Consider the following 24,279-nt stretch of genomic DNA (forward strand, 5'->3'; position numbering starts at 1 on the left):
GGAAGATCCATTGCTGAGACCCCTTAAATATTGTCCCAAACCCTGGTCCAGAAAGACAAATTTGAGCCTGTCCCCTTGCTGGTAGATGCCACAATGAAAGGGTTTTTTTTTTCCTTCTCTCAAAAGCTGGTGCCATAGTTTCATCTTCTGAGACAACAGAATGGCACACTGTGAAGTTTCAAAGGAAGTGCAAGCTACCTACCCAGAACTACATATCCAGCAAAAACATGAATGAAATGAAGATGGAAAAAAAGTGAAAGTGAAATGACAACTCAGAGAACCTGTTACCAGGCTGAAAAGAAGTAACAACACATGGAAAAACTCTGGGAAAGAAATAAGAGCATCAGAAATAGAAAAAAATAAAAAGAAAAACTATTAAAATGCACAATATGATTTGTGCATTTAATTATTTATTTGATTTCTTTAAAATATTGCTTACAGCAAAAACTATGACACTGCACTGTGGGATTAATAATACATGTACGTGTCACACACATGGAAAAATTACCATGCAGGATGGGAAGGGTAATGAAACAACATGGTTGCAAGACTGTAACATGTATGTGGAAGTGATACAATATTAACTCTGTGTAGGCTATTATAAGTCAGGATACTGAATACTGTAATTCCTAAAGTAATCACCAAAATAATATTAATAATACACATAGTTATGGGCAAAAGCCAATATAAGTATTAAAAGAGAATACTGGATAATATTCTATTATCTCAAGAGAAGGCAGAAAAGGAAGAATATCAGAATATCAGATGGGATAAATAAAAAATGATGGACTAAATCCAATCATATCAATAATTACACTATATATAAATAAAACACAACTAACGGCAAGAATGGTCAGATTGTGTTAAATAAAAATACCCAACTGTATGCTGTCTATAAAATATTCACTGGGAAGAAAAGATGGGAAGGTGTTGTGTCAGTCTGCTAGGGCTGCCACAGTAAAATCCCACAGACTGAGTGGCTTATACAACAGAAACTAACTTGCTCAGGGTCCTGGAGACCAGAAGTCTGAAACCAAGATGTTGGCAGGTTTCCTTCCTTCTGAAGCCCTTTTCCTTGGCTTCCAGATGGCTGGCTTCTCCCTGTGTTCTCAGTCTTTTTTCTGTGCACATGTATCCCTGGGATCTACAAATTTCCTCTTCTTCTAAGGACACCAGTGAGATTGAATTGAGGGCCACCCTATTGGCCTCATTTTATTTAATTGCCTCTTTAAAGGCCCTATCTCCAAAATAAGTTAACTTCTGCATCACTAAGGGCCAGGGCTTCAACTGGGCACTAGTCCTTCAGTGAATGGGGGGGGGGCACAACTAGGTTTATAACAGATACATACAGTGAAAACAGTAAGCAATATAGGCTTACTATATTAATATCATACAAAATATGCTTCAAACTCAGGAGCACTGCCGTAGAAAAGGGGAATATTTTATGATTCTAAAAGGACCCATTGATAAGGAAGACATAAAACTCATGTTTGTTTCTAAAAACAGCCACAAAACAAATGAAGCAAAAGTGACAAAACTGAAAGGAGAAACAAGTACGTACAAATCCTAGTTGGAAATGTGCACACCACTCTCTCCACAACTGATTTGCAAGTAGACAAAACATCAGCAAGGATGGAGATAGCTGAGCCACACTAATGATGAACTACATATAATTTGCATTAATGACACTAAACCAAACAACTACAGAATATAATTTCTTTACAAGTATAAATGAAATGTCCCTCAATATGGACTATATACTGGTCCAACAAAAAAGTGTCAATTAACTCAAAAGTTCAAAATCTTACACAGAAAAGAAATAATTGAATAAATAAATAGACTTTCAGCCAAGATGGAGGCACAGGTAGACACAATGTGCTTCATTGCACAACCAAAAGGAGGACATCAAAAAATTTAAAAATAAAAAACAATCACAACTGACAGAAAATCGAACTGTATGGATGTCCGACAACCAAGGAGGAGTTAAAAAAGAAACATGCATCCGGACCAGGAGGAGGGGGCACAGACAGCAGCTGGGTGGAAAGGATTTGCAGCTGGCGGACTAGGCAGTCCCACATTCGAGTGCAAATAAACTGAGAGGAACAACTAGGGAGGGACAGAACACGCAACCCAGGGTTCCAGTACCAGGAAATAAAGCCTCAAAGCTTAACTGAAAACTCCTCTGGGGGTTGAGGCAAACACTGAAGAAACTCCCAGCCTCACAGGAAACATGAGTGGCTTTATTGGAGACATGCACAGGGTCCTAGAATGTACACAAACCCACCCACCCTGGAATCAGCACCAGAAGGACCCAGTTTGCTTGTGGGAAGCAGGGAAAGTGACTGAAAACCGGCAGACAGCAGAGCAAGTACCACTGTTCCTTCTTGGATACCAACCCCAAATACAGCGACCCAACACAGTTACTTGCCCTGCCCTGGGGAACACCTAAGGCTCTGCCCCTTACTACGTAACAGGTGCACAGAGACAAAAAACAAACAAACAAAAAAAACGGCCTGAATGAAAAAACGGGTTGAAGTTCCAGAAAAAATACAACTAAGCAACAAAGCAATAGCCAACCTATCAGATGCACAGTTCAAAACACTGGAGCATCCAGGATGCTCCAGGACCTTACTGGGTACTTCAACAGCATAAAAAAAGGCCCAGGCAGTAATGAAGGTCAAATTGTGTGAAATAAAGAAAAATCTACAGGGAACCAACAGTGACAGGAAGGAAACCAGTCTCAGATCAACGGTTTGGAGCAGAAGGAGGAAAAGAAATAGTCAACCAGAACAGAATGAGGAAACAAGAATTAAAAAAAAAAATAAAAGAGAAGAGGCTTAGGAACTTCTGGGACAACTTTAAACATCCCAACATCCAAAACATAGGGGTGCCAGGAGGAAAAGAGGAAGAGCAAGAAATGGAAAACTTATTTGAAAAAAACAATGGAGAACTTCCCTAATCTGACAAAGAAAATAGTCTTCCAGGAAGTCCAAGAAAGTCCCAAAGAAGTTGGACCCAAGAAGGAACACACCAAGGCAAATCATAATTACATTACCCAAGATTAAAGATAAGGAGAGAATCTTAAAAGCATCAAGAGAAAAAGAGAGTTACCTACAAAAAAAAGTTCCCATTAGACTACCAGCTGATTTCTCAAAAGAAAGCTTTCAGGCAAGAAGGGGACTGGAAAGAAGTATTCAAAGTCATGAAAGGCAAGGACCTACATCCAAAATCACTCTATCCAGCAAAGCTTTCATTCAGAATGGAAGGGCAGATCAAGTGCTTTCCAGATAAGGTCAAGTTAAAAGAGTTCATCATCACCAAGCCCTTATTGTAAGAAATGTTAAAGGGATTAAGCTAAGAAAAAAAAAACAAAAAAATATGAACAGTAAAATGACAACAAACTCACAGCTATTAACAACTGAACCTAAAAAAAAAACTAAGCAAACAACTAGAATAGGAACAGAATCACAGAAATGGAGATCACATGGAGGGTTATCAATGGGAGAGTGGGGGGAAAGGTACAAAGAATAAGTAGCATAAATGGTAGGTAGAAAATAGACGGGTGGAGGATAAGAACAGTATAGGAAATGTAGAAGCCAAAGAACTCATATGTATGACCCATGGACATGAACTAAAGGTGGGGAATATGTGTGGGAGGGGGTGTGCAGGGTGGAGGGGAAATGGGACAACTGTAATAGCATAATCAATAAAATATATTTTAAACAAATGAATAAATAAATAAATGAGTCCCATCTCTCAGGCAAAAGAATTCCAAATAATTCATGTTGATACTCTGTTCTCAAGGAGGGCAGCATTGACCTCCACTGTACACAGTGACTTCCTTTCAAAGGGTACAGCATGGAAAGGGTTGAAGGGGAGTATCTTTACAGTGGGAAAATCTGACAAACACTATCTTAGCCAGGTGATTAAGGACAACATCAAAATCAACGTCAGTACTTCAAATGAAATAGCCCTATTGACAGTACGTGCACTTGATGTGACGAAAATAATAGTTTGCCTCTATGGTCTCTCCCTCCCAAAAAACCCTAACCCCACCCTAATCATGACAGAAACATCGAATTCCAATACAGAGGCATCCTACAGAACACCTGACCAGTATTCCTCAAAACCTCCAAAGTCGTTAGAAAAAGAACAGTCTGAGAAACTGTCATAGCTAAGAGGAGCCTATGGAGCTGTGACAACCAAATGTACTGTGGCACCAAATGGGATTGGAAGTTTTGAGTACTAAGCAAAAACAGAAAATCTGAATAAACTCTGGACCTTAGTTACTAATAATGTATCAATATCAATAGACAAATGGATAAAGATGTCATCCATATACCCAATGGAATATTAACCGTAAACTAGAATAAAACCTTACCATTTGCAACATGGATGGACCAAGAGGGTACTATGATAAGTAAAATAAGTCAGAGGATGACAAATATGACTTAGCGTCTATATCAAACCTAAAAAACAAAACAGGAAAAAAACTCATGCAGAGAACAAACTGATGGTAGCTAGATGGGAGGGGAAGGGGGGCTGGGCAAAAAAGGTAGGAGCAATTAACAAGTACAAATTACCAGTTATAAAAACAGTCACAGGGATGTAAGGTACAGCACAGGGAAGATAGTCAGTAACACTGTGATAACTAAGTATGGTGCCAGGTGAGTATTAGACTTATCAGGGTGATCACTTTGTAAGTTATACACATTTCTAATCACCATGTTGGACACCTGAAACTAATATAATACCGTATATCAACTGTAATTGAAAAATAAACTTAAAGAATATAAGAACAGAAAAAGTGCATGATAAATATATGTAAAAGGCAAGTAAACCAGAAGGTATTTGCGACATTACTCCTGTAACTCACTAAAAAGACCGAAATGGCCCAGGAAGCAATCAGGCAAAATATATACACTGGGTGCTTCACCAGTGAGAACGTACTAATTATCAACATGCACACGGAAAAAAAAACACACCGACCCATTGGTAATCACAGAAAAGCTCATGAAAATAACAACGTAATATTTTTCACTCATTAGATTAACAAAATTTTGTCAAGAGTCAAGTGTTGACAAAGATGTGGAAAATAGGAACTTTTGTATACTGCCAACAAGGCTGAAAAACAGAACAGCCATTCCGAAAACAATTTAGCTCTTGGCCACAGGAGATGCACGTGTTTTATTGCCCAGCAGGAGAAGAGACGCAAAAGGCTGCTCTCTGCAGCAGTTTTTATGGGAAAATGTTGAATATACATAAATACCCACTAATAGAGGAGAATACACAAAAATGCCATATTTATTCAACAGGAGTGGTATTAAATAGATGTATACAAATCAACATAAAAGCCCCAAGATAAAATAAGTAAAAATAAAGAATACAGACAGCTTGTAGATATTTATGTATATTTTTAAGACACCAAAATAATACTGTGGCCTTATGACACCAGGTGGAAGTGTGAAGAATGGATGGACATGCATGCAGACTGGCTGCGGCAGGCACCGCTGCAGAGCGCAAGAGGGCGCAGGACTGCAGGGACTGGGTAAGGACCCTGACTTATATCACAACTAGTTATGTCCTAAAAAGGGGGGATATTATTTCTGGATGATGGGAATGCATATATTATTATAATTATTTGTCCTTCAGTTGTTTTGTCCAATTTTCATTTGCAGTGTACTTCCCTGGTGCTCAACCACATGCTCTGTTCAAATACCGGCAGGAAAGCGGCTGGTGCTGGACACACGAACAGCAGAATGCCACCCTGCACCCATGGCTTCAATGATGTTCAAAGTAAATATTGACTAGACATGGTTTTAGCCTTAACTGACACAATTTAGTGTTAATTCTTTTAGAAGTTGAGACTCAGAACATTCATCAACATGACAACTGAAAAGCAACTACATGTAAAACACGTCTTCATTTAGGCAGGATTTTTAAGGGCCTAATCATACGTACAAAATTAAGTTAACCCAAATCCCTTTCACCACTGCCATCTGGTGGGAAAAAGAGGCAACCTCATCTGTGCCTTCCACAAATCTCACATCTGCAGTTATCAGAGTGCCATTTTTCTTGAGTGAAGCACATACTTTTATTCTGAGGTCTCTGTGCAGTACACTGGTACCTGTTTAGTTTCTTTGGAGCTGTCCCCACACTAAACCCTTCAGCCTACAGAAAGATTCTTTCTTATCTAATCTTTCCTGCTCAGATTCCTTCTTCAATGTTTTCAAATCAAGTGACGCTTTAACTTCCTCCTCACCAGATCATTCTGTACCCTAATTTTCATTTATTCACATATCAAACCTTCTAGAGTGAACAATTCCAATAGCTGATTTCTGTATTAAAAATTTGTGTCATTTTGCTTTATATAAACTTACAATGGTAAGCACTTTTCATTTAAAGGACTTTAAAAATATACCATATTAACACTATAAATATTCAGTGGAAATTATAAATAGTTCCTTTTTCCAAGCACTGGATGGAATAGCACAAAACATACAGTATCTTATCAAGAGCCAATAAAATAAGCTAGATTTTTCAGACATTAAAGAAAAATATCAAAAGAAAAAAAACATAATCAGGTTATTAATCCCCCAATTTGCAATACTGAGTTCCTTCACCCATTTACAATCCAGAGATATAACTAAGCAGAGTGGTACAAATACTCTGGAAAATGTCAGCTGCACTCAGACAAAAAGTCAATTCTAAATGGTTTTCAATTAGTGTTTTATGTGGCTATGATTCCATTCAAGCTTTAATACCTGTTACAGTAGAAAGCTTTTTAACTGTTTCCGAATCAGCAATAGCAGAGGATGAAAATAAATAAAGTCAAAGGCACTGCCTCCCTCAGAGGCTCAAAACAGATTTTTAGCAAGTTTCAGTCACTCCATTTAGATGATCCTGTAGGTTCATGCAAACGCACTGAATTGTTGGTTTAACTTCTCTTCCTTCCTCAAAGTTTATAATGAAGAGACTAATCCCTGTGTTGGGACTGACTGATGTAAGTTCAGATGTGCTCAGAGTTGCTGGTAAGGAACACTTAAGGTCAGTCAGAAAATAATTGAACAGGCTTCTCATGTAGGCACCATGACTCACAACTAAGACACTGGCTACTAATTCTGGAGCGCTGCTGTCTGAATTAAATTTGGAGGCACAGTTTTTTTCTAAAGGGAATATCTCTGCCAAAGAAGTTTCCAAATTGGTGCTTGAAGTTTTTGAGGAAATTGGTTCTTTTTGACCTGCTTCCTTCAAGATCAGTTGACAAAGAAATTCAAAAAACTCTATTCCACGCATCTTCACCTACAAGAAAAGGTGCAATGAGGTAGATTAATGTCTGTCTTAAAACAGAAACACAAAACCTGACTGGATTTTTCTATTTTGTCACTGTAAGTTCCATATGAGTAGGTGAAACACTATGTTTCTATTCACTCAATCCATATTTCTATGGATATTAGTGAGGGCCCACCATATTTCTGGAATTATGGAAGCACATTGGGGACAAAGATGACTAAGGTACAATTCCTAACTCCTGACTCAAAGCACTCAGAGTCTAGTTAGAGAAGTCTGCAAGTAAACAGACAACCACAAAATAGTATTAACTACAAAACTACATCTGACACTTCAGCTGACTTAGAACAACAAGGAAAAAAAAACCTTTCCTTTACTAAGTTAATAGAAAGTCTGTACAAAAAAATTATTAAAATAATGAACAAGGGGGAAAATCACCAATAATACAATTTGAAAGCAGAACGATCCAAAGAAATGCAAGTGTGGTGATACTATCACAGAGCTGGAGAGGCAGCAGAAGCCTGAGGATTTTATGGCTTGAATTATCTTGCCTGTCATTGTCCTTGAACATCACCACACACTTTACTGACTACCACTACCACTGCTGAAGTTACTGCTTAATGTTCAAAGAGTTTTCTTAATAGTTACATCCAATAGCACACATTCTTTAAATTCACTATCAGCTATGACTACCAACTTAATATTTTCAATGAAAAAGTGGCAGTAGCTTCAAAAGAAAAAAATGGTATCATGTAGAGTTGTTTTATAAACCAAACAACTTTCAAACTGCTTATCTAAAATTTAGGAACAGCTAACATACCAAAAAAGAAGTCAGATTTCAGCTACGGTGATACTGGCAAGTTCATCAGCATGCCCCAGGGCTACATACCTGGTCTAAGGTCTCTCCTCCAGGTGGTGTGTACCCAGGTATTTCTTCCCCAGCTGCTTTAGCCATTGCCCTTAGCTCACTCAGCCCCCTGCCTTCTGCAACCCCGTATTTCTGCAATGGTCCAATAAACAAAAGTGCATCCAGTGAATATGCAATACAGCAATTAAGTGCAATCACCCCAGGAAGTGTGGTTTCTTTCTACTTATTACATCTCCTCTGAACTCATAATTCCCCACAATAATAATGGATTACTTCCATAATAAAATATTGAAAGAGATAAATCATTATGTACAGCTGCATTGACGAAACCAGAAGATTCTAACAATACCATCAAACAGAGTCCAACGGTGAACTATTTTTATAGGAGCATATGCATATTTTTTGCCAGGTGCTCTTATAATCCACAAGTCCAACTCTTACATCCTCAATTATATCTGGAGCAACCTCTGTTACAGAGAGGAACATTAATAATCATCACTTGTTCTGTTTGTTCGAGAATGGAAACATCCATTGGTTAAATATTCCAAAGGCTAAGCTGAAGCACATTAGGCAGTAAGGCCAGTGCAGTGAAGGAGAGCAGGTGACCCACGGCTCCCTGTGCCTATGGACATCACAGTTTAGTGGGGACACTAACCTAGGAACGGTATGGAAAAGTGCTGTGAGGGAGGGAAATACTGGACAGACACACATACAGCAGAGACTCCCAATCTGGATTTGAGGATCAGAGAAGGCCAAAGCCTCAGGGTGAGTGGAACTGGGCCAGGTCTGGAGAGCAAGTATTCTGGGGAGAGTGGAGGCAAATTCAGAAGTTCAGTGAGGAAAGAGCACGGGCCGTTTGGGCAACTCCAACATGCTCGAGAGGCTTATTACCAGGGATCCAAACATGGGACTCCAGAGCCAGATGGCCTCAACTTTGATCTGAGCTCTGCCACAAACTAGCTCTGTGACCCTGAGCATGGACTTGATTTCTGTGTGCCTTCGTTTCTGCACTTGTAAAATGGGTGCTAGCCCTGGCTGGTGTAGCTCAGTGGATTGAGCGTGGGCCTGTGAACCAGACAATCGTGGTTCGATTCCCAGTCAGGGCACATGCCAGGGTTGCAGGCAGGTTCCCTGCAGGCCAGTTCCCAGCAGGGGACGCACGAAAGGCAACCATACACTGATGTTTCTCTCCCTCTCTCCTTCCCTTCCCCTCTAAAGATAAATAAATAAAATCTTAAAAAAAATAAAAAATAAAATAAAATGGTGCTAAAACATGTTTTTAAATCTTCACATCTGGCTGTTGTGAAGATTAATAAACGTGCACCACTTGGAACAGGGCCAGAAAGTGGTGAGCACAAGGGAAAAGGAAGGAGGCAGGTGGAGGCACCAGATCCAATCACACAGCACAATGAGAGACAGCCAGGTCAGAGCAGGGACTACCTTTGAGGATAAAAGAGAAGTAGTGAACTGTTTTATACAGGTGTGCAGCAACCAAATTTTCCAGAGATTACTCTGGCTTGCAGTGTAGACATTAGTTTGGAAAAGAAAGTGCAGTGAAAACAGGAAAATCTAGGTGACAGGTGACAGTGAACTGCAATAGGATGACAGCAGTGGATTTGCAAATCAATGAAGGATTCAAGAACCATTTAGAGGCAGAACTGACCAGATGATGACAGATGTGTGGTGTGAGAGACAGTGAAGAATGAAGAACGAATGGTTTGAACTGCTGGGTAAAGCAAGAGCCAGGTGGAGAAAGGAGTGCAGTCCACTGAGCAGTCCGAGGAGTGCAGTACACACACACACAGGCACACACACACAACTATAACAGAGAACACATGCAAGTTACAAAAAGGAATTTTTTAAAGATGTGCTAGCCAGCCCTGGTTGGCATGGCTCAGTTGGTTGGAGCATCCTTCTATTCACCAAAATGTTGGGGTTTGATTCCTAGTCAGGGCACATAGCCAGGTTGCAGGTTCACGCCCTGGTTTGAAGGTACATGGGAGACAGCCAGCCGATGTTTTTCTTTCCCCCTTCCTCTTTCTCTAAAGTCAATAAATGTATTTTTTTTTAAAAAGATGCCTTAGCCATTCTGTTACATTTCTGCCCAGGTACAGAAGAAATCACAGGACTGACAGGGACATTAACCAGCTTATAGGTCAATATTATAGGCCATAATAAAAAGTCTAGGAGACTTGGAGTAAAATCTCAGATATGAAACTGTTCTATGGTTTTAGCTAAATCACAGTTTCAGAAAGATTCATTGCTGCTATATAAAGTGGGCTATATATGCTTAAAGTCAGGGGGTAGAATTGGGAAGCTGAGAAAGAGAGCTTTTCAACTTTATTTTAAACTCTTTGGTACTGTGTTAAATTCTTATAAGTATACCTTGCTTTTATAATTCAAGATGTATATGATATGATTTTAATAATTAAATAAGATACCATGTATGAGAGTTTGTGACAGTGACTGCTACATGACAGATTCTTAATGAATGTTAGCTCTTTCCATATCCCTAGCAGGAATAATTTTTTAGCCATGTGATAACTTGAGGTGGTTACTGATAACTTTTGGCAAAGAATAATACATAAGTTACTTACTCTTTCTCGAAGTCTTGAATCATACTTTACTGTCATATCTTGGCAAAATTTGCTCTTCTCCAAAATCCCATGCACAGTCTGAAAAATCAAAGATAACTGTTTCTCTTCTCATAAAAATAATCATTCTGGCCAAAATAATACATGGTTTCTTAGTGAATAAAAAAAGAACTAGATTTAATTTTTCTTTGAGAAATTTGCCTCTCTTTGCACTGCTAGTCCTTTGTCTCTTCATACCAGATTTTCATATTTCCTTCTAACATAACTTGTAGTTCAGAAGTCAGCAAACTATATCCTACAGGCCAAATCCAGACCATCGTTTGTTTTTGTAAATGAAGTTTTATTAGAATGCAGCCATTTATGTATTATTTATGGCTATTCAAAGTACTACAGCAGAGTTGAACAGCTGTGACCACATGGCCCACAAAAAAATTACTATCTGATCCTTTACAGAAAAGGCTGTAGTTCATTAATTCTCCATTCAGGTATGTCAAAATTGATGCCAAATCCATCAAGTCTTAGTTTTTATTTTTGGTTCTAGAATTCACACTTGATTTTTCTTTAGAGCTTCCGACTCTCTGCTAATAGTCTCCACAACTTTTACCTATGCATTAAATGATTGTATAAAGCCTGTGTCTGATATCTCCCATTACCAGATAACTCCCATGGCTGCCTCTGCTGCCTTTATTTTTTATTTATTTTCATACACATTTTGTTCTCATTGCATGCCTGGTTATTTTTAATTGACAAGAAACACTGTATTTGCAAAACGGTAGAAATTAAGTCTACAACCTGCCTTGTTTTTTTAACATTCTCCCCAGAAATTAGATATTGTCATTATTACTGTTTTATATTGTCAACAGTTGTTTATATTTACCTAAAACTTTACCAAGTTCTTTGCTCATCATTCTTTCCTGAGACTCAGGTTTTCCTTCCAGAATTATTTTCCTTCTTCAGTTACCCTTTGAAAGTTCTTTACAGCCTATTTGTCTGACATGTTCTCATTTCACATACACTCTAGAAAATGTTTGCTGAGTGTAAAAGTTTAGGTTAATCCTATTGTCTCCCAGCACTTCAAAGACATTATTATTGATATTGACAAATGTGTTCATAGCCTAATATTGGCCTTTTATAGATGATGCCTTTCCTTCTGATTGTTTGGAGTTTTGCCATTTTGTTAGGATAAGTGTGGAAGTGGGTTTTTCTTTATCCTGACCAGGATTTGTTACACTTTCTGCATCTGATAATTTATTATCTTCCAACAATTCTGTAGAATTATCAGCTTTGTCCCAAAAAAACCTTTAAAAAGATTTTCCACCTGTTTTCTTACAGAGGTTTTACAAATTTAGCTTTTAGATTAGTGCTATGATCAATCACAAGTTAATTTTTGTGTTGTGTGAGGTAAACACACAACACAAAGTTCACATCTTTCCACATAGAAAGCCCCATGTTTTGGCACCTTTTACAGAAAAAAAACGACCCTTTCAATCACTGAATTACCCTGGCGCCATGGCCAAAACCCAATGGACCAACAACATTAAAAAAAAAAAATGGAACACTCTCCCCATCGGGTTCTATTTTTTAGGTCCCTCAACTTTTGCTTGAGAGAAAGTTTATATTTCACCTAATTTTTCAAAGAATTTGCACTGGGTATGTATTTGGAATTTTTTTTAGTCATTATTTCCTCAAAATATTCGTTTTTATTCCTTGTATTCATCTCCCACCCTCACTTCCCTTTTGGGATTTCAACTACATGTAAATTAAATCACTTAATATTGTACTGTACTTCACTGAAACTTCACCTCTTCTTTTCTAGTCTTTTTTCTTTCTGTAATTTTAGAATATTGTTTCCGTGTCTTCATGTTCACTGACCTCTTCTACAGTGTCTATTCTGCTGTTAATTTCATCCTGTGAAATTTTCATTTCAGAATATTGTATTCTTTATCTCTAAAAGATAAATTTGTGGGTTTTTTTGTTATATCTTCTATTTCTTTCCTCACTATGTTCCTCTAAGGACAGTTTAGCCTCACCTGTTAAGGTGTGACCCGATGACAACTCTGCTGTATGCTCTATGTATTCAATGATATTTCTTTACTTCAGCTGATGGGAACTCAAATTGATTCCCAAACCCCACGAGTTCTAAGAATCGTTCAGCTTACAACTCCCCAGCATTTGCTCTCTCCCCTGAAGCCGTGTTTTGCCTGGCTTCATGCAGTTTTGCTCTACATATGTGCAGACTAATAATCCACTGAAGATTTAAGGGGATTCCCTATACATATTTCTAGAGTTTTTTCTCTGTGCAGCTCATGCTGTCTCACATAGTTTAATTATTTAACCTTCCCAAATTCTAAGCTCTATCTCCTGAACTTACTGAGACCATTGGGCTCTATTTGGCTTCTCCTGCCACAGTCTGGATATTGTTTCAGCAGAAAATTCAGGACAATCCTAGGGCTCACCTCATTTGTCTTACTTCATTTGGGGATTATAAACTCACATCACCTGAAGTCCAATATCTGAAAAGAGTGTTTGACAAATTTTGTCCTCTAGTTGTTTTTCAGGAGAGGCTAACTCCCAGCCCTGTTATTCCCTCATAGTTGTCACAAAAATTCTTCTGCTGAGCTTTTAGTAGTTGCTTTGGTTCTTTTTTAAATCTCTGGTGTTGTTTTTATAGTCAATCTATTCTCTAAAGATATTTATGATATTTCAAAAATGTCTTTTATTTCTTTGCAGTAATATTGTTTTATTTAGCTGCATCTACTTATTCCAGTATTTGATGTCTTTGTGAGTTAAATTCTCCTATCAGTTGTTTCTTCTGACTCTCTCTCTCTCTCCTGACACTTTCTTTGTCTTATGCTTTTATTTTACACAGTCTGTTAGATTTTTTCCCCAAGCTATTCTAATTTAAAAGTTACAAAAATGAAATAAAGAAAAATGAAAAAAAAGAAGAAAAAGTTCTATTGAGGAGAAGGGAAGACTGGGGGTATTGTGTGTGTGTTTTAGTTCCCTACAGATTCTGGTAGCATATTTTTCAAGGTTACAACTGCTGAAACTTTGGACTCATCACCCTAAACCTTGACTCTGAACTTACCTGCTTTGTCCTAATGAGATCACTGGAGAAAACATGAGTGAACTCCACATTATTTAGAAAAACACCAGCAGCAGCTGCTTGTTTAAATCCAGTTTCTGAAAGAGGCTCATCTACCCCTTGTCCTATGACAGTAAGAGAATGAACAAACCATTCAAAAATATACATAAGGTATGCAAATTAAATCACATGTAAGAAACTATAAATGCATTTACTTATATTTTATTTAAATATTACCTTGGGTACTTTTCCACATAAGTTTTCAGAGAACTGACATGTAAAATTAACCTATAATCCATTATAAAAGGCTCAAGTATTCAAATTTTCCCAAAAGAATGTTTGCCTAACGGGAACTGGATGATAATGAAAATCAACTGTCTCAAGCTTTCTACTTCTTCACATCTTCCCATCCTTTTATTAGTTATATTTTATTACCAATGCTGGCTCTGCTCTTATATACTCAACTCAGGTGTTATGTTTGGGTGGTAGGATCATCACTGAAGAAAGTTTTTCCTTCTATCTCCACTGCCAAAATGTTCCATATTGTATCTTTCCTTCCTCCCTCCATTCTTCCCCCCTCCCTCCCTTCCTTCTTTTTCTTTGGAAATCTCTGTTTACAGAAGAAAGGCTGATTAGATACTCTAAAGATTTATCCTGCTACAAAACAATTGAGAGAGAGGAGGAGAGAGAGAGAGAGATGCATTCCTGGGCTCATGGGATATAAGCAAAAGTTTCCGAGGCAAAACAACCAAAAACCTTGAGCTGAAACCCAAATATTATAGCTATCCTGTAAGGAAGCTAATGTGTTGTAGTTTCAGGTCAGTAGTAAAATCAAATGTAAATCCTTTTCAAAGCAAATCATTCTCAATAAAGGATAACTAGTTTTCTACTAATTTAGAGCAAATAGTTTAACCAAAGACTTAACACACAAGAAATTAATCCATCATGAATGAAAACAATGGAAACAATAAGTAACAGATTTAGAACCAATTAACACTTCTGACACCAAAATAAAAATATACATTATAAAATAACATAAAGGCAGAATCACAAAAATAAGCAAATAACAGAAACTCATCAAAACCTATCAAGACAGCTTTCTAAAAGAACCAAATAGAACATGTAACAATGAAGAATAGAATTGCTTAATGAAAAAATAATCTCCTCAATGGATAAAGGGAGGTCCAGTTGCAGAGAGGCATAATAAACTCAGAGACAGGCCTGAAGTCATTACCCAGAATGCAGCATGGCTACACATGGAACATATCTCTGATGTAGTAGAGACATAACAGAAAGAATGAGAATTCCCGACTTGCATCTAATTGGAACTCCAGAAAGAGAAGGAAAAATGGAGAGGAAATATGAAGAGATAATGATTGAGAATTTTTCAGAAATCTACAAATAAAGGAAACACAATGTATATCAAGCAGGATAAATATTATGTAAAATTCCTCCTAGATATATTAAGATAAACTGTAGAATACCAGCAGCTGTTTTAGAGAAAGACAAATTACCTACCAAGGAACATCATTTGGCTGAGAGAAGACTTCTTACAGAAACAATAAAAGCCTAAAAGCAATAGAGAACAGGATCTGCCAAGTGCTAAGAGCACTGTCTAAAATTATCTAGACCAAAAGAAATTAAATAGTATAAAAACAGAATTGTCTACAATAAAAATAACTGAAACCATCTTTACCATCAAGCAATCTGCACCAGGGGGACTTTCAAATATGGGGCAAGGGGTGTGGGAGTTAGGGGGTGGAGGGACTGAGCAAAAAAAACAAAAAAACAAACAAACGACTCATGGACACGCATAATAGTGTGGTGACTACGGGACTGGGGGGAGGTGGGAGTAAAGGGGTTAAATAATAAGGGAAAAAATAAAATAAAAATAAAAAAGATATTTCAGGAATGAAGATCTGGGATACAAAAGAAATGATGAGGAACTGGTAAATATATATGTAAATGTATATAAATAGTATCTCAATAACAAATTAAATAAAGCTACATTCCTATGGTTTAAAAAGATAGGATTAAGATAATAAACAAAAGTATCAAAAGTTCTTTGTATTTTTCAGGAGATGGGATATTAATCTTATACTTTATTAGGTATGAATGGTAAAAGTTTAAAGGACAATTTTAACCATTAAAAGAATAAAAATGGCTTATCATGACCATTATCAAAGCCAGTAGGGAAGGTAAGAAGGGGTTGGATAAGGAAAAGAAAAGCAGCACTTAAGAAGTAAAAGCAAGTGAGTCTCCTACTTCCGCCAAGATGGAGGCACAGGTGGAGACACCGTGCTTTCTCACACAACCAAGTTTAGAGACAACTAAATATTAGCCACAGAAAACACAGGCAGAACACAGAAAATTGAACTTTTTGGAAGTCTGATAACAACAAATTCTTCAGCCTGACCGGTAAGAGGGGCGAAATCAGCAGCTGGCAGAGCGGGGTAGCACAGGAAAAGTCGGTCAGACGGACTCAGGCGCACGGAACCCAGGCTCAGGGTTGCAACAGGTGGACCTAGTGAGCGACCCAGCGAGCAACTGCGGGGAACCAGCGAGGGAGCAGGGCCAAGATTTGACTGTGGTCTCGCATTTGTGCGCAGATAGACCAGCGAGGGAGTGGGCAGTTAGACGGGACCCAGCAGGCCCCAGAGGCCAGCGGCAGCAGAGGGTGCTGCCATTTCCCAGCTCTGACCCTGCCTCCACATACAGCGTCACAACCCAGTGACCTGACGGCCCCACCCTGGTGAACATCTAAGGCTCCGCTCCTCATATTTAACAGGCGCGAACAGACCAAAAATGGCTTAAGAAGATCTCAAAGCCCCAGAGCTTATAAATCTAAGTGATGAAGAAATAGCAAAACTCTCAGACGCACAGTTTAAAACACTGGTGATCAGGATGCTCACAGATCTGGTTGATTATAGCCACAAATTAGACAAACATATGAAGGCGAAACTAATTGAAATGAATGGAATTGCACAGGAAACCAATAGTGATGAAGAGGAAACTGGGACTCAAATCAATGGAGTGGACCAGAAGAAAGCAAATAATGGCCAAACAGAAAAGAGTCAAGAAGCAAGAATTCAAAAAAAATGAGGGAGAGTCTTAGGAACCTCCAGGACATCTTTAAACGCTCCAACATCCGAATTATATGGGTACCAGAAGGGGGAAAGGCACAGCCACCAGTGGAAAACTTATTTGAACAAATAATAAAGGAGAATTTCCCCAATCTGGCAAAGGAAATAGACTTCCAGGAAATCCAGGAAGCTCAGAGAGTACCAAAGAAGTTGGACCCAAGAAGAAACACACCAAGGCACATCATCATTACATTAGCCAAGATTAAAATGACGAGAGAATCCTAGAAGCAGCAAGAGCTAAGGGGACAGTCATCTACAAAGGAGTTCCTATCAGACTGTCAGCTGATTTCTCAAAAGAGACCTTACAGGCAAGAAGGGGCTGGAAAGAGGTATTCCAAGTCATGAAATCCAAAGACCTACAACCAAGATTACTCTATCCAGCAAAGCTTTCATTTAGAATGGAAGGACAGATAAAGTGCTTCTCAGATAAGATCAAATTCAAGGAGTTCATCATCACCAAGCCTTTATTATATGAAATGTTAAAGGGACTTATCTAAGAAAAAGAAGATAAAAAATATGAACAGTGAAAGGACAGCAAACTCACAGTTAATAACAACCACACCTAAAACAAAAGCAAACTAAGAGGACAGCTAGATCAGGAGTGGAAACATAGAAATGAAGATCTCAGGAGGGTTAGCAACAGGGGAGTGGGAGGAGGAGAAGGGGGGAGAAGGTACAGAAAATAAGTAGCACAGACCGTAGATAGAAAATTGATGGGGGGGCAAGAATAGTATGGGAAATATAGACTCAAAAGAACTTGAGACACATGGTCATAAACTAAAAGGAAGGAATGGTGGGGATGGGGGGTGCAGGGTAGAGGTGAATGAAGGGGGGAATAGAACAACTGTAACAACATAATCAATAAAAAAATAAAATTAAATTTAAAAAAGAAGTAAAAGCAAGTAAAAAAATAAATAAAACAAAAAAAAGGAAAATTAGAAAAAGAAGAGAAAACAGAACACCAAAGGAAGAAGGCCAAATATATCAGTAACCAGAGTAAAAGTAAATAGACTACTCTTGCCAATTAAAAGGCAGATTCTATTTTTTAAAAGAATCAAAATCAGTTACTCGGTATTTATGAAGTTATAACACTTAAGACATCAGTACACAGAAAGGTTAAAAAGAAAAAAATGGAAAAATATATACCAGACAAATTGCAACCCCCCAAATAGCTGGAGTACCTATATTACTCTCAGCAATGTAGGACTTTATGACAAAAGTCTTAGTAAGGACTGTGAAGATCACTGTAAGTAACCAGTGATCCAATTCACTAGGAATATATAACAATTTTTAAAGTGGAATGTGCCTAATAAAAATAGACTCTAACTATATAAAAGTGGGACATAAAAAGCACACATTATGCAATTAAAGAATAAATTGGCCATCCAGTCAGAAATTCAACATATTTCATTCATAAATTGATATTTAGATCATGCAGGCAAATTAGTAAATTTTCAAAATTAGTATAGAAGATTTAAACAAAAAAATCAAGGTTGATTATTTGATCTGTAACTCCATACCCAACAATTAGAAAACATAGATTTTGCTCAAACACACACTGGTAGACTTACAAAAATAGACCATGTTAAATTTCAAAGTATCACCAAGTAAACCACTGTCAGGACACAAGCCATCACTTGGATGACTAGATGGAGGTCAGTCATAAAAGATGGAGCCCAGCAGCAGCAAAGCAAGCCCAGTCACTGGGGAACTAGTAAACAGTTCTAAGTAACTCAGAGATCAATGAAGAAATCACAATGGAAATTTCAGATGCTTGCTTCTGAATACATATCAAAATTGTAGGTATGCAACCAAAACAGTACTTAAAAATATGTAGGTCTGGCATGCTTTTTTAAAAAAAGGAGGTTATAAGCATCTAACTTACAAAATCAGAAAAAGAACACAAAAGAAACCTACAAAAAAAGTATGAACACAAAAACTTTTATTCATGGTCTATTGTCAACTTGTAATATATGAAACAAATGAGCAGCACTGAAGGACAAGGTGGTCAGAGACAAAAGCCCAAAGAATAACTCGGGGTGGGTGCAAGAACTGAAAAATAAAAGGCCCATTATCTGACTAGAACCCAGGACAGGCGCTCAGGCACACTGGGCAGGAAAATCAGTTTCTGCCAACCCCAATTCCTGAACCGAAAAAAATTAAATAAAATGCTTTTATAATCACAGCACAGAAATAGCAGGTCTAGCTGAAAGTTCACCAAAATATTCTTTCAAAGCCAGACAAGCCAGATCATAGGGAGATTAAAAGATCTGAGCCCAAATTAACACAAGGGAGGGGGACCTGTTCAGAATAAAGTAAGCATCCCTGTGAGAACAGTTCTCTTTTTTAATCCTCTTTGTTACTACTTAAATTAAAATATCTTAGGAGAAAAATACCATTAACATCAGCTAGTAAACTTTATGGTTCCAAATACAAAATCATCTTAAATCCAGGCAGTTGTATTTTAAGACAGTTTAATCAGCTGCTGGGGGGCATTTTAAAGCTACCCAGAGGCAACGGGAATACCGTCCTTTACATCCAGCTCACTTAAGAGTGCTTCTGGTCACCATCTGCTCTGATCTCATTTCTGTGACTAAGATGCTTTATTTTGTAATCCCAACTCAGTACAGGCCCGTGCCCAGTCCACCCTGCCCCACCAGGCCTACATAACTCACACATCACACACATGAACTCTAAAGGAGAGAGGGAAAAATAATAATATACCAACCTTGAATTACTTTCTCCTTGTTTAATCTTGTTTGTCCACTAAAGTAGAGAGGGTAGGAAAAAAACCTTTATTACCAAATGGGTTATTTTTAAGATGAGAAAAAAATCAGCAATGAAAGGTAAAGATAGCAAGCATATCTTTACCTTTTGCAACATATGTAATATACTTCATAATTTAACCTGTAAAATTTATTCTAAACTAATATTTATAATAATATAATGCACTCAATTGACAAGATAAGGATTTCACCCTGCCCAAATTAAAATGTATAGGCCATGAATCAATCTTAAGTGAATTGCAGGTGGGAACATGTATATGTACATTTATTTTTTTGTTAAATATTCTTGTTAAAATAAGCGTGTTGACCAAAATCATCTTCACAGTCAGCAGGACCTAAATGGGAAAGTCAGTCTGTTCACTGCTGAACGGAATGAGCGAGTGGACTGAATGGGAAAGCAGCACACAAACGTTCAGACTCCACCCAGCCTCTCCTAGGTCCTATCTCTGCCCAAGCTCTTCCATTTTGTAATGCTGACAACTATCTTGCAGACCATGCTGAAGAACTGAGGGTTGGCTAAGACATTTAAGAATCAAAAAAATAAACCGAACCAATTTTGAAGCAACCAGAAGGGTGAAAGGACTGGAAGCTTTGTCACAAAATCACAGTCAACTAAGGCTGGAGGGGGAAGAAGGCAGAGTTACTGGAACAAGACTGAATGCCAGGGTAGAACCACAGTTAAAGCCGTCATCAATACACAAAAGGCTATCAAGGAGAATTCAGCTGGCACTTCCTTGAGCTCTTTCTATGTGTTAAGTACAGTGCAAGGCACTGGAGACACAGAGATGCTCAGTGGCTGCCCTTGAGAAAGAAATTGGCTTGTTCTGTGTGGATACTGGGCACAGAATTGGGCATGGGAGATAAACATTCTGAACAGAACAGATTTCTTCAGAACAAATTTTCTCATTTGGAATCAAATGTCTACGGCCCCTATTTACATCCTTCTGTGTCAATGAGAGGTGAAAATCTTTGAAGTAAACTTCATTGCCATATATCAGGCTCAGGAACAAAACTGCTTTGGGTCTTGAGGACAGTAACAGTCTCCATCTCACATGACTCTTATGATGACTGAGTAAATACAAAGTGTTTAGAATACTGCTTAGCTTTTCGTAAGCACGCAAGAGTTTTAAGAGCTTTATAAGGTTGGACAGAGCTTTATAGAAATTAAAGATTTAACTTAATGCATTTCTATCTTTTAAAAACTGTGAAGAAAACAAAACAACACAAACGAATATAACCCCACCCTCCATGTTAATAGATCGATGCCACCCTGCTGGACCCTTTTCCAATTACCATGACCTCCCTCCCCCAGGGGACCCATTACCTGGACATTTTAAAGTTCATTCACCTCTCTTCATAGCTTTCCCACCAATTTAGGGCATAGATTAGCTTAGCTGTTGTTGAACTTTATAATGAATTGCTTCTTACTATATGCAGTTTTCTGCATGTTGCTTGTGTTCAACATTTTGTGAGATACATCAATGTTGAGGAATGTAGCTATGTTCCTTACATTTTCATTACTGTGTAATACTCTGCTGTAAGGCTTTGCCACAATCTATTTATATGGTCTGTTGTTGATAGATATTTAGAACATTTCCATTTTGGGGTTATACTGCTATGAATAAGCTTGTACACAGTGCATCAGATTATCTAGGGCAGTGGTTTTCAAAGTGTGGTCCCTGGACCAGCATCACTGGCATTGCATGGAAACTTGCAGGAAGATGCAAAGTCTTGGGTCCCACCCAGATACCCTGAATCAGAAACTCAGAGGTTGGGACCCAGAAATCTGTTTATATAATAAACCTACCAAGTGATTATGATGCATGCTTATATTTAATAATCACTCAAGGATAAGCAAAAAGCTCTTTTTTGTAAACAAAGGTTTTTTTTTTTTTTTAGTTTGTATTTATTTTTAGAGGGGAAGGGAGGGAGCAAGAGAGAAACATCAATGTGTAGTCGCTTTTCATGCACCCCCTAATTGGGACCTGGCCTGCAACTCAGGCATGTGGCCTGACTGAGAAATCGAACCAACATCCCTTTGCTATGCAGGCTGCCTTCAATCCACTGAGCCATACCAGCCAGAGCTGTAGACAAAGTTTTACTGGAATAGAGTCACCCTCATTTGTTTATACATCATTTTGGCTACTTTCATACTATAACAGTGGAGCTAGGCAGTTCAGGCAGACGTAAGGTCCACAAAGCCTAAACTATTTACTATCTGATAGCCCTTTATAAAAGTTTGCTCACCCATACCCAGCACTAAAATTGTTCAGCCACAGGGTATGCAAATATTCAGCTTCACAAAGTGGTCATACCCCTTTATACCTCTCTGGAGTAACCCACATCCTCATATCACTTATAATTGTTGGAAACCGCCCTGCCTGGTTTCAGAAGCTGTAACCCCCCATAGCTAAGGTTGAGTGAGAGACCTTGGGACCATAAGCCACTAAGGAAACAAAGCTTATCTCCCTTGTAGGGGTGCCGCCTCTGCCCACTTTACTTCACCTACCTGGCCTCCAGTGAATGGCCAGTTAGCCAATGACGAAGAAGATTCCTCAAGGGAGGGACAACCTAAGACAAGCATGGTCATGGAGGGCCCTCAGGGAAGGACTTGGGGGCTACAGCAAAAGGGGATGATGGACCCTCGCCCCTCAGCTTTGACACAGCCTGAGTCCTCATTCTGTCTGCAAGAAGTCTTCTAATCTCTTGGCTGCCTTACCTCCCCTGCCTGACTTAAGCCTGAAACAATGACAGAGGGTGGTGCAGCCCTGTGCTGGAAAGGGCAGGCTCTGCCTGGGGCAATCGGTCCTAAGAAAGAATACATAAAATCCTGTGAAACCTGCTTTGCTAAGAATGCTCTCAATTTTCTGATAAAGGTCCAAGCATGAAATGAGTTTGTTTCTCAAACTTTTATAGCCCTTTAGCTAACAGACCCTGACTGAGAATAAGCCCTCATAGTTCTTTGTATGTTATCTATTGTTTGATCCTTACTGCCTGATAATGATTGATGAGCTTTACCTGTATTCCTGTGCAAACTGAACCCAATAAAAGCCCACTGAGGAAAAGGCTCTTGGTCCTTCTCCTTTGAGGGATTGGCCACCTTTCTTCCCCTAGCAGATCCTATCTTGGTAGACTTATTCTCATCCATGGTGGATGGGAAGCTCTGTGGGCAAAGCTCCTCCCATCTGGCGCCCTGAGGGTGCCAGAGGGTTCGGGACCTGCTTTGACCAGAGGCTACAAGCCATCCTCAGGAATGGCATGCCTAAGAGGATGAAAATTAGCACTTTCATCCCCTCAGGAACAGGGGCATCTCTCAGTAAGGCCCCCAGGTGTGTTACAGATAAGAGGAAAAGTTTCTGTCATACAGCCCTTTGAGTGGTTTTCTTCTCATTTCTCTCCCCTGCACCCTCTTCCGTGAATAGGAGCTTTGCTTTCTCTCTCCCAAGCATTTGCTATATTTCATGGGCATGGGTGGAGCATTTAAGAACCACAAGGACGCTCGCCACTAGAAGGCACCCATGAGAGGATAAGCTAGGGCGTGGACTGGGTCAGAACACTAGGTTTCCCACCAGCCACAAGCAAAAAAGTCCACACAATGAGAGGCACACTGTAAAAGCATTCACAGCCCCATCCCCTGCAACACGAATCCCCGCTTGGGTTTAGGCTTGGGGAGGAGAAAGGAAAGACTTTCCCCTTTATCAGCTTTTGTAGCAAGGTATTTACGAGCATTTCAGCTTCCTGCTGAGCCCCGAAAAAGAGAGGCACTTCCTCCCTTCAGCTTGAGATCTCGGGCATCCCTCGGGCATCCCTACGTGAGTGGAGACCTCGTCGACGTGTCTGGAGTCAAATCTCTGAGACGTACAGGAGCCTTCCAGGGAATTCCACATCACATAATTTAACTTTTGGCTCATCCGGGGAAGTGCAATTTAAGGGTTGGTCACCCAGAGCTCTGAGCGCTCCCAGCTGGTCCAGATGACCGGGAAGAGAAACTGAGACCCATAAGCGGGGTTAGGATACCTGAAATATCCGGTACCCCTCTCCCTGACTGTCTTCCACCAACAGCACATTTTCACCCACTGCACTCTCCTCAAGAAACAGGATCTGAGGGTGCAGAGTGAAAGTGAAACTGAAACTGGTTTTGTAATTGCCATGCTTGCAGTGGACAAGGGACTGTTGGCAAAGCTCTCCCACATTTCAGACAAGGTTCATTTATTTGTTAAGGAGTTTCTTTAAAGGTTTCTACAAATTCTCAACCATGGGTAATGGCCCCTCTAAAGAACAACAGCCATACTTTAGACAAATTCAGCAGCTTCTTAAGGCTTTGGGCTGTCAGGTTAAAAAGCAGAACTTAATTAACTTACTTCATATTGTTAAAAAATATTGCCCCTGGTTTCCCGATAAGGGGACTTTAGATTTGGAAATATGGGAAAAGGTAGGACAGAAATTGAAGTGGCACCAGGAAACCAGTGCCCCTATCGGGCATCAGAATTTTTTACTTGGGGAATGGTCAGGA

General features: G+C 39.0%; 1 protein-coding gene across 1 annotated transcript in view; it reads right to left on the bottom strand.

The window, feature by feature from the left end:
- Window positions 1-5,276: 5,276 nt before the first annotated feature.
- The window catches only part of TIGAR (TP53 induced glycolysis regulatory phosphatase), a 32,281-nt gene continuing 13,278 nt past the window's right edge, over window positions 5,277-24,279 (bottom strand). The window contains exons 2-6 of the mRNA XM_037152895.2: window positions 19,709-19,746; window positions 13,841-13,962; window positions 10,756-10,833; window positions 8,180-8,290; window positions 5,277-7,302 (exon numbers count right to left, since the gene is read on the bottom strand). Coding sequence (XP_037008790.2) covers window positions 6,871-7,302; window positions 8,180-8,290; window positions 10,756-10,833; window positions 13,841-13,962; window positions 19,709-19,746 — 781 coding nt within the window. The 3' untranslated portion in view covers window positions 5,277-6,870. The remainder of the gene's footprint in view (window positions 7,303-8,179; window positions 8,291-10,755; window positions 10,834-13,840; window positions 13,963-19,708; window positions 19,747-24,279) is intronic.

This window comes from Artibeus jamaicensis, unplaced genomic scaffold (genome assembly GCF_021234435.1).
Source record: "Artibeus jamaicensis isolate MK-2021 breed Jamaican fruit bat unplaced genomic scaffold, CSHL_Jam_final contig_1028, whole genome shotgun sequence".
NCBI classification, from domain to species: domain Eukaryota; kingdom Metazoa; phylum Chordata; class Mammalia; order Chiroptera; family Phyllostomidae; genus Artibeus; species Artibeus jamaicensis.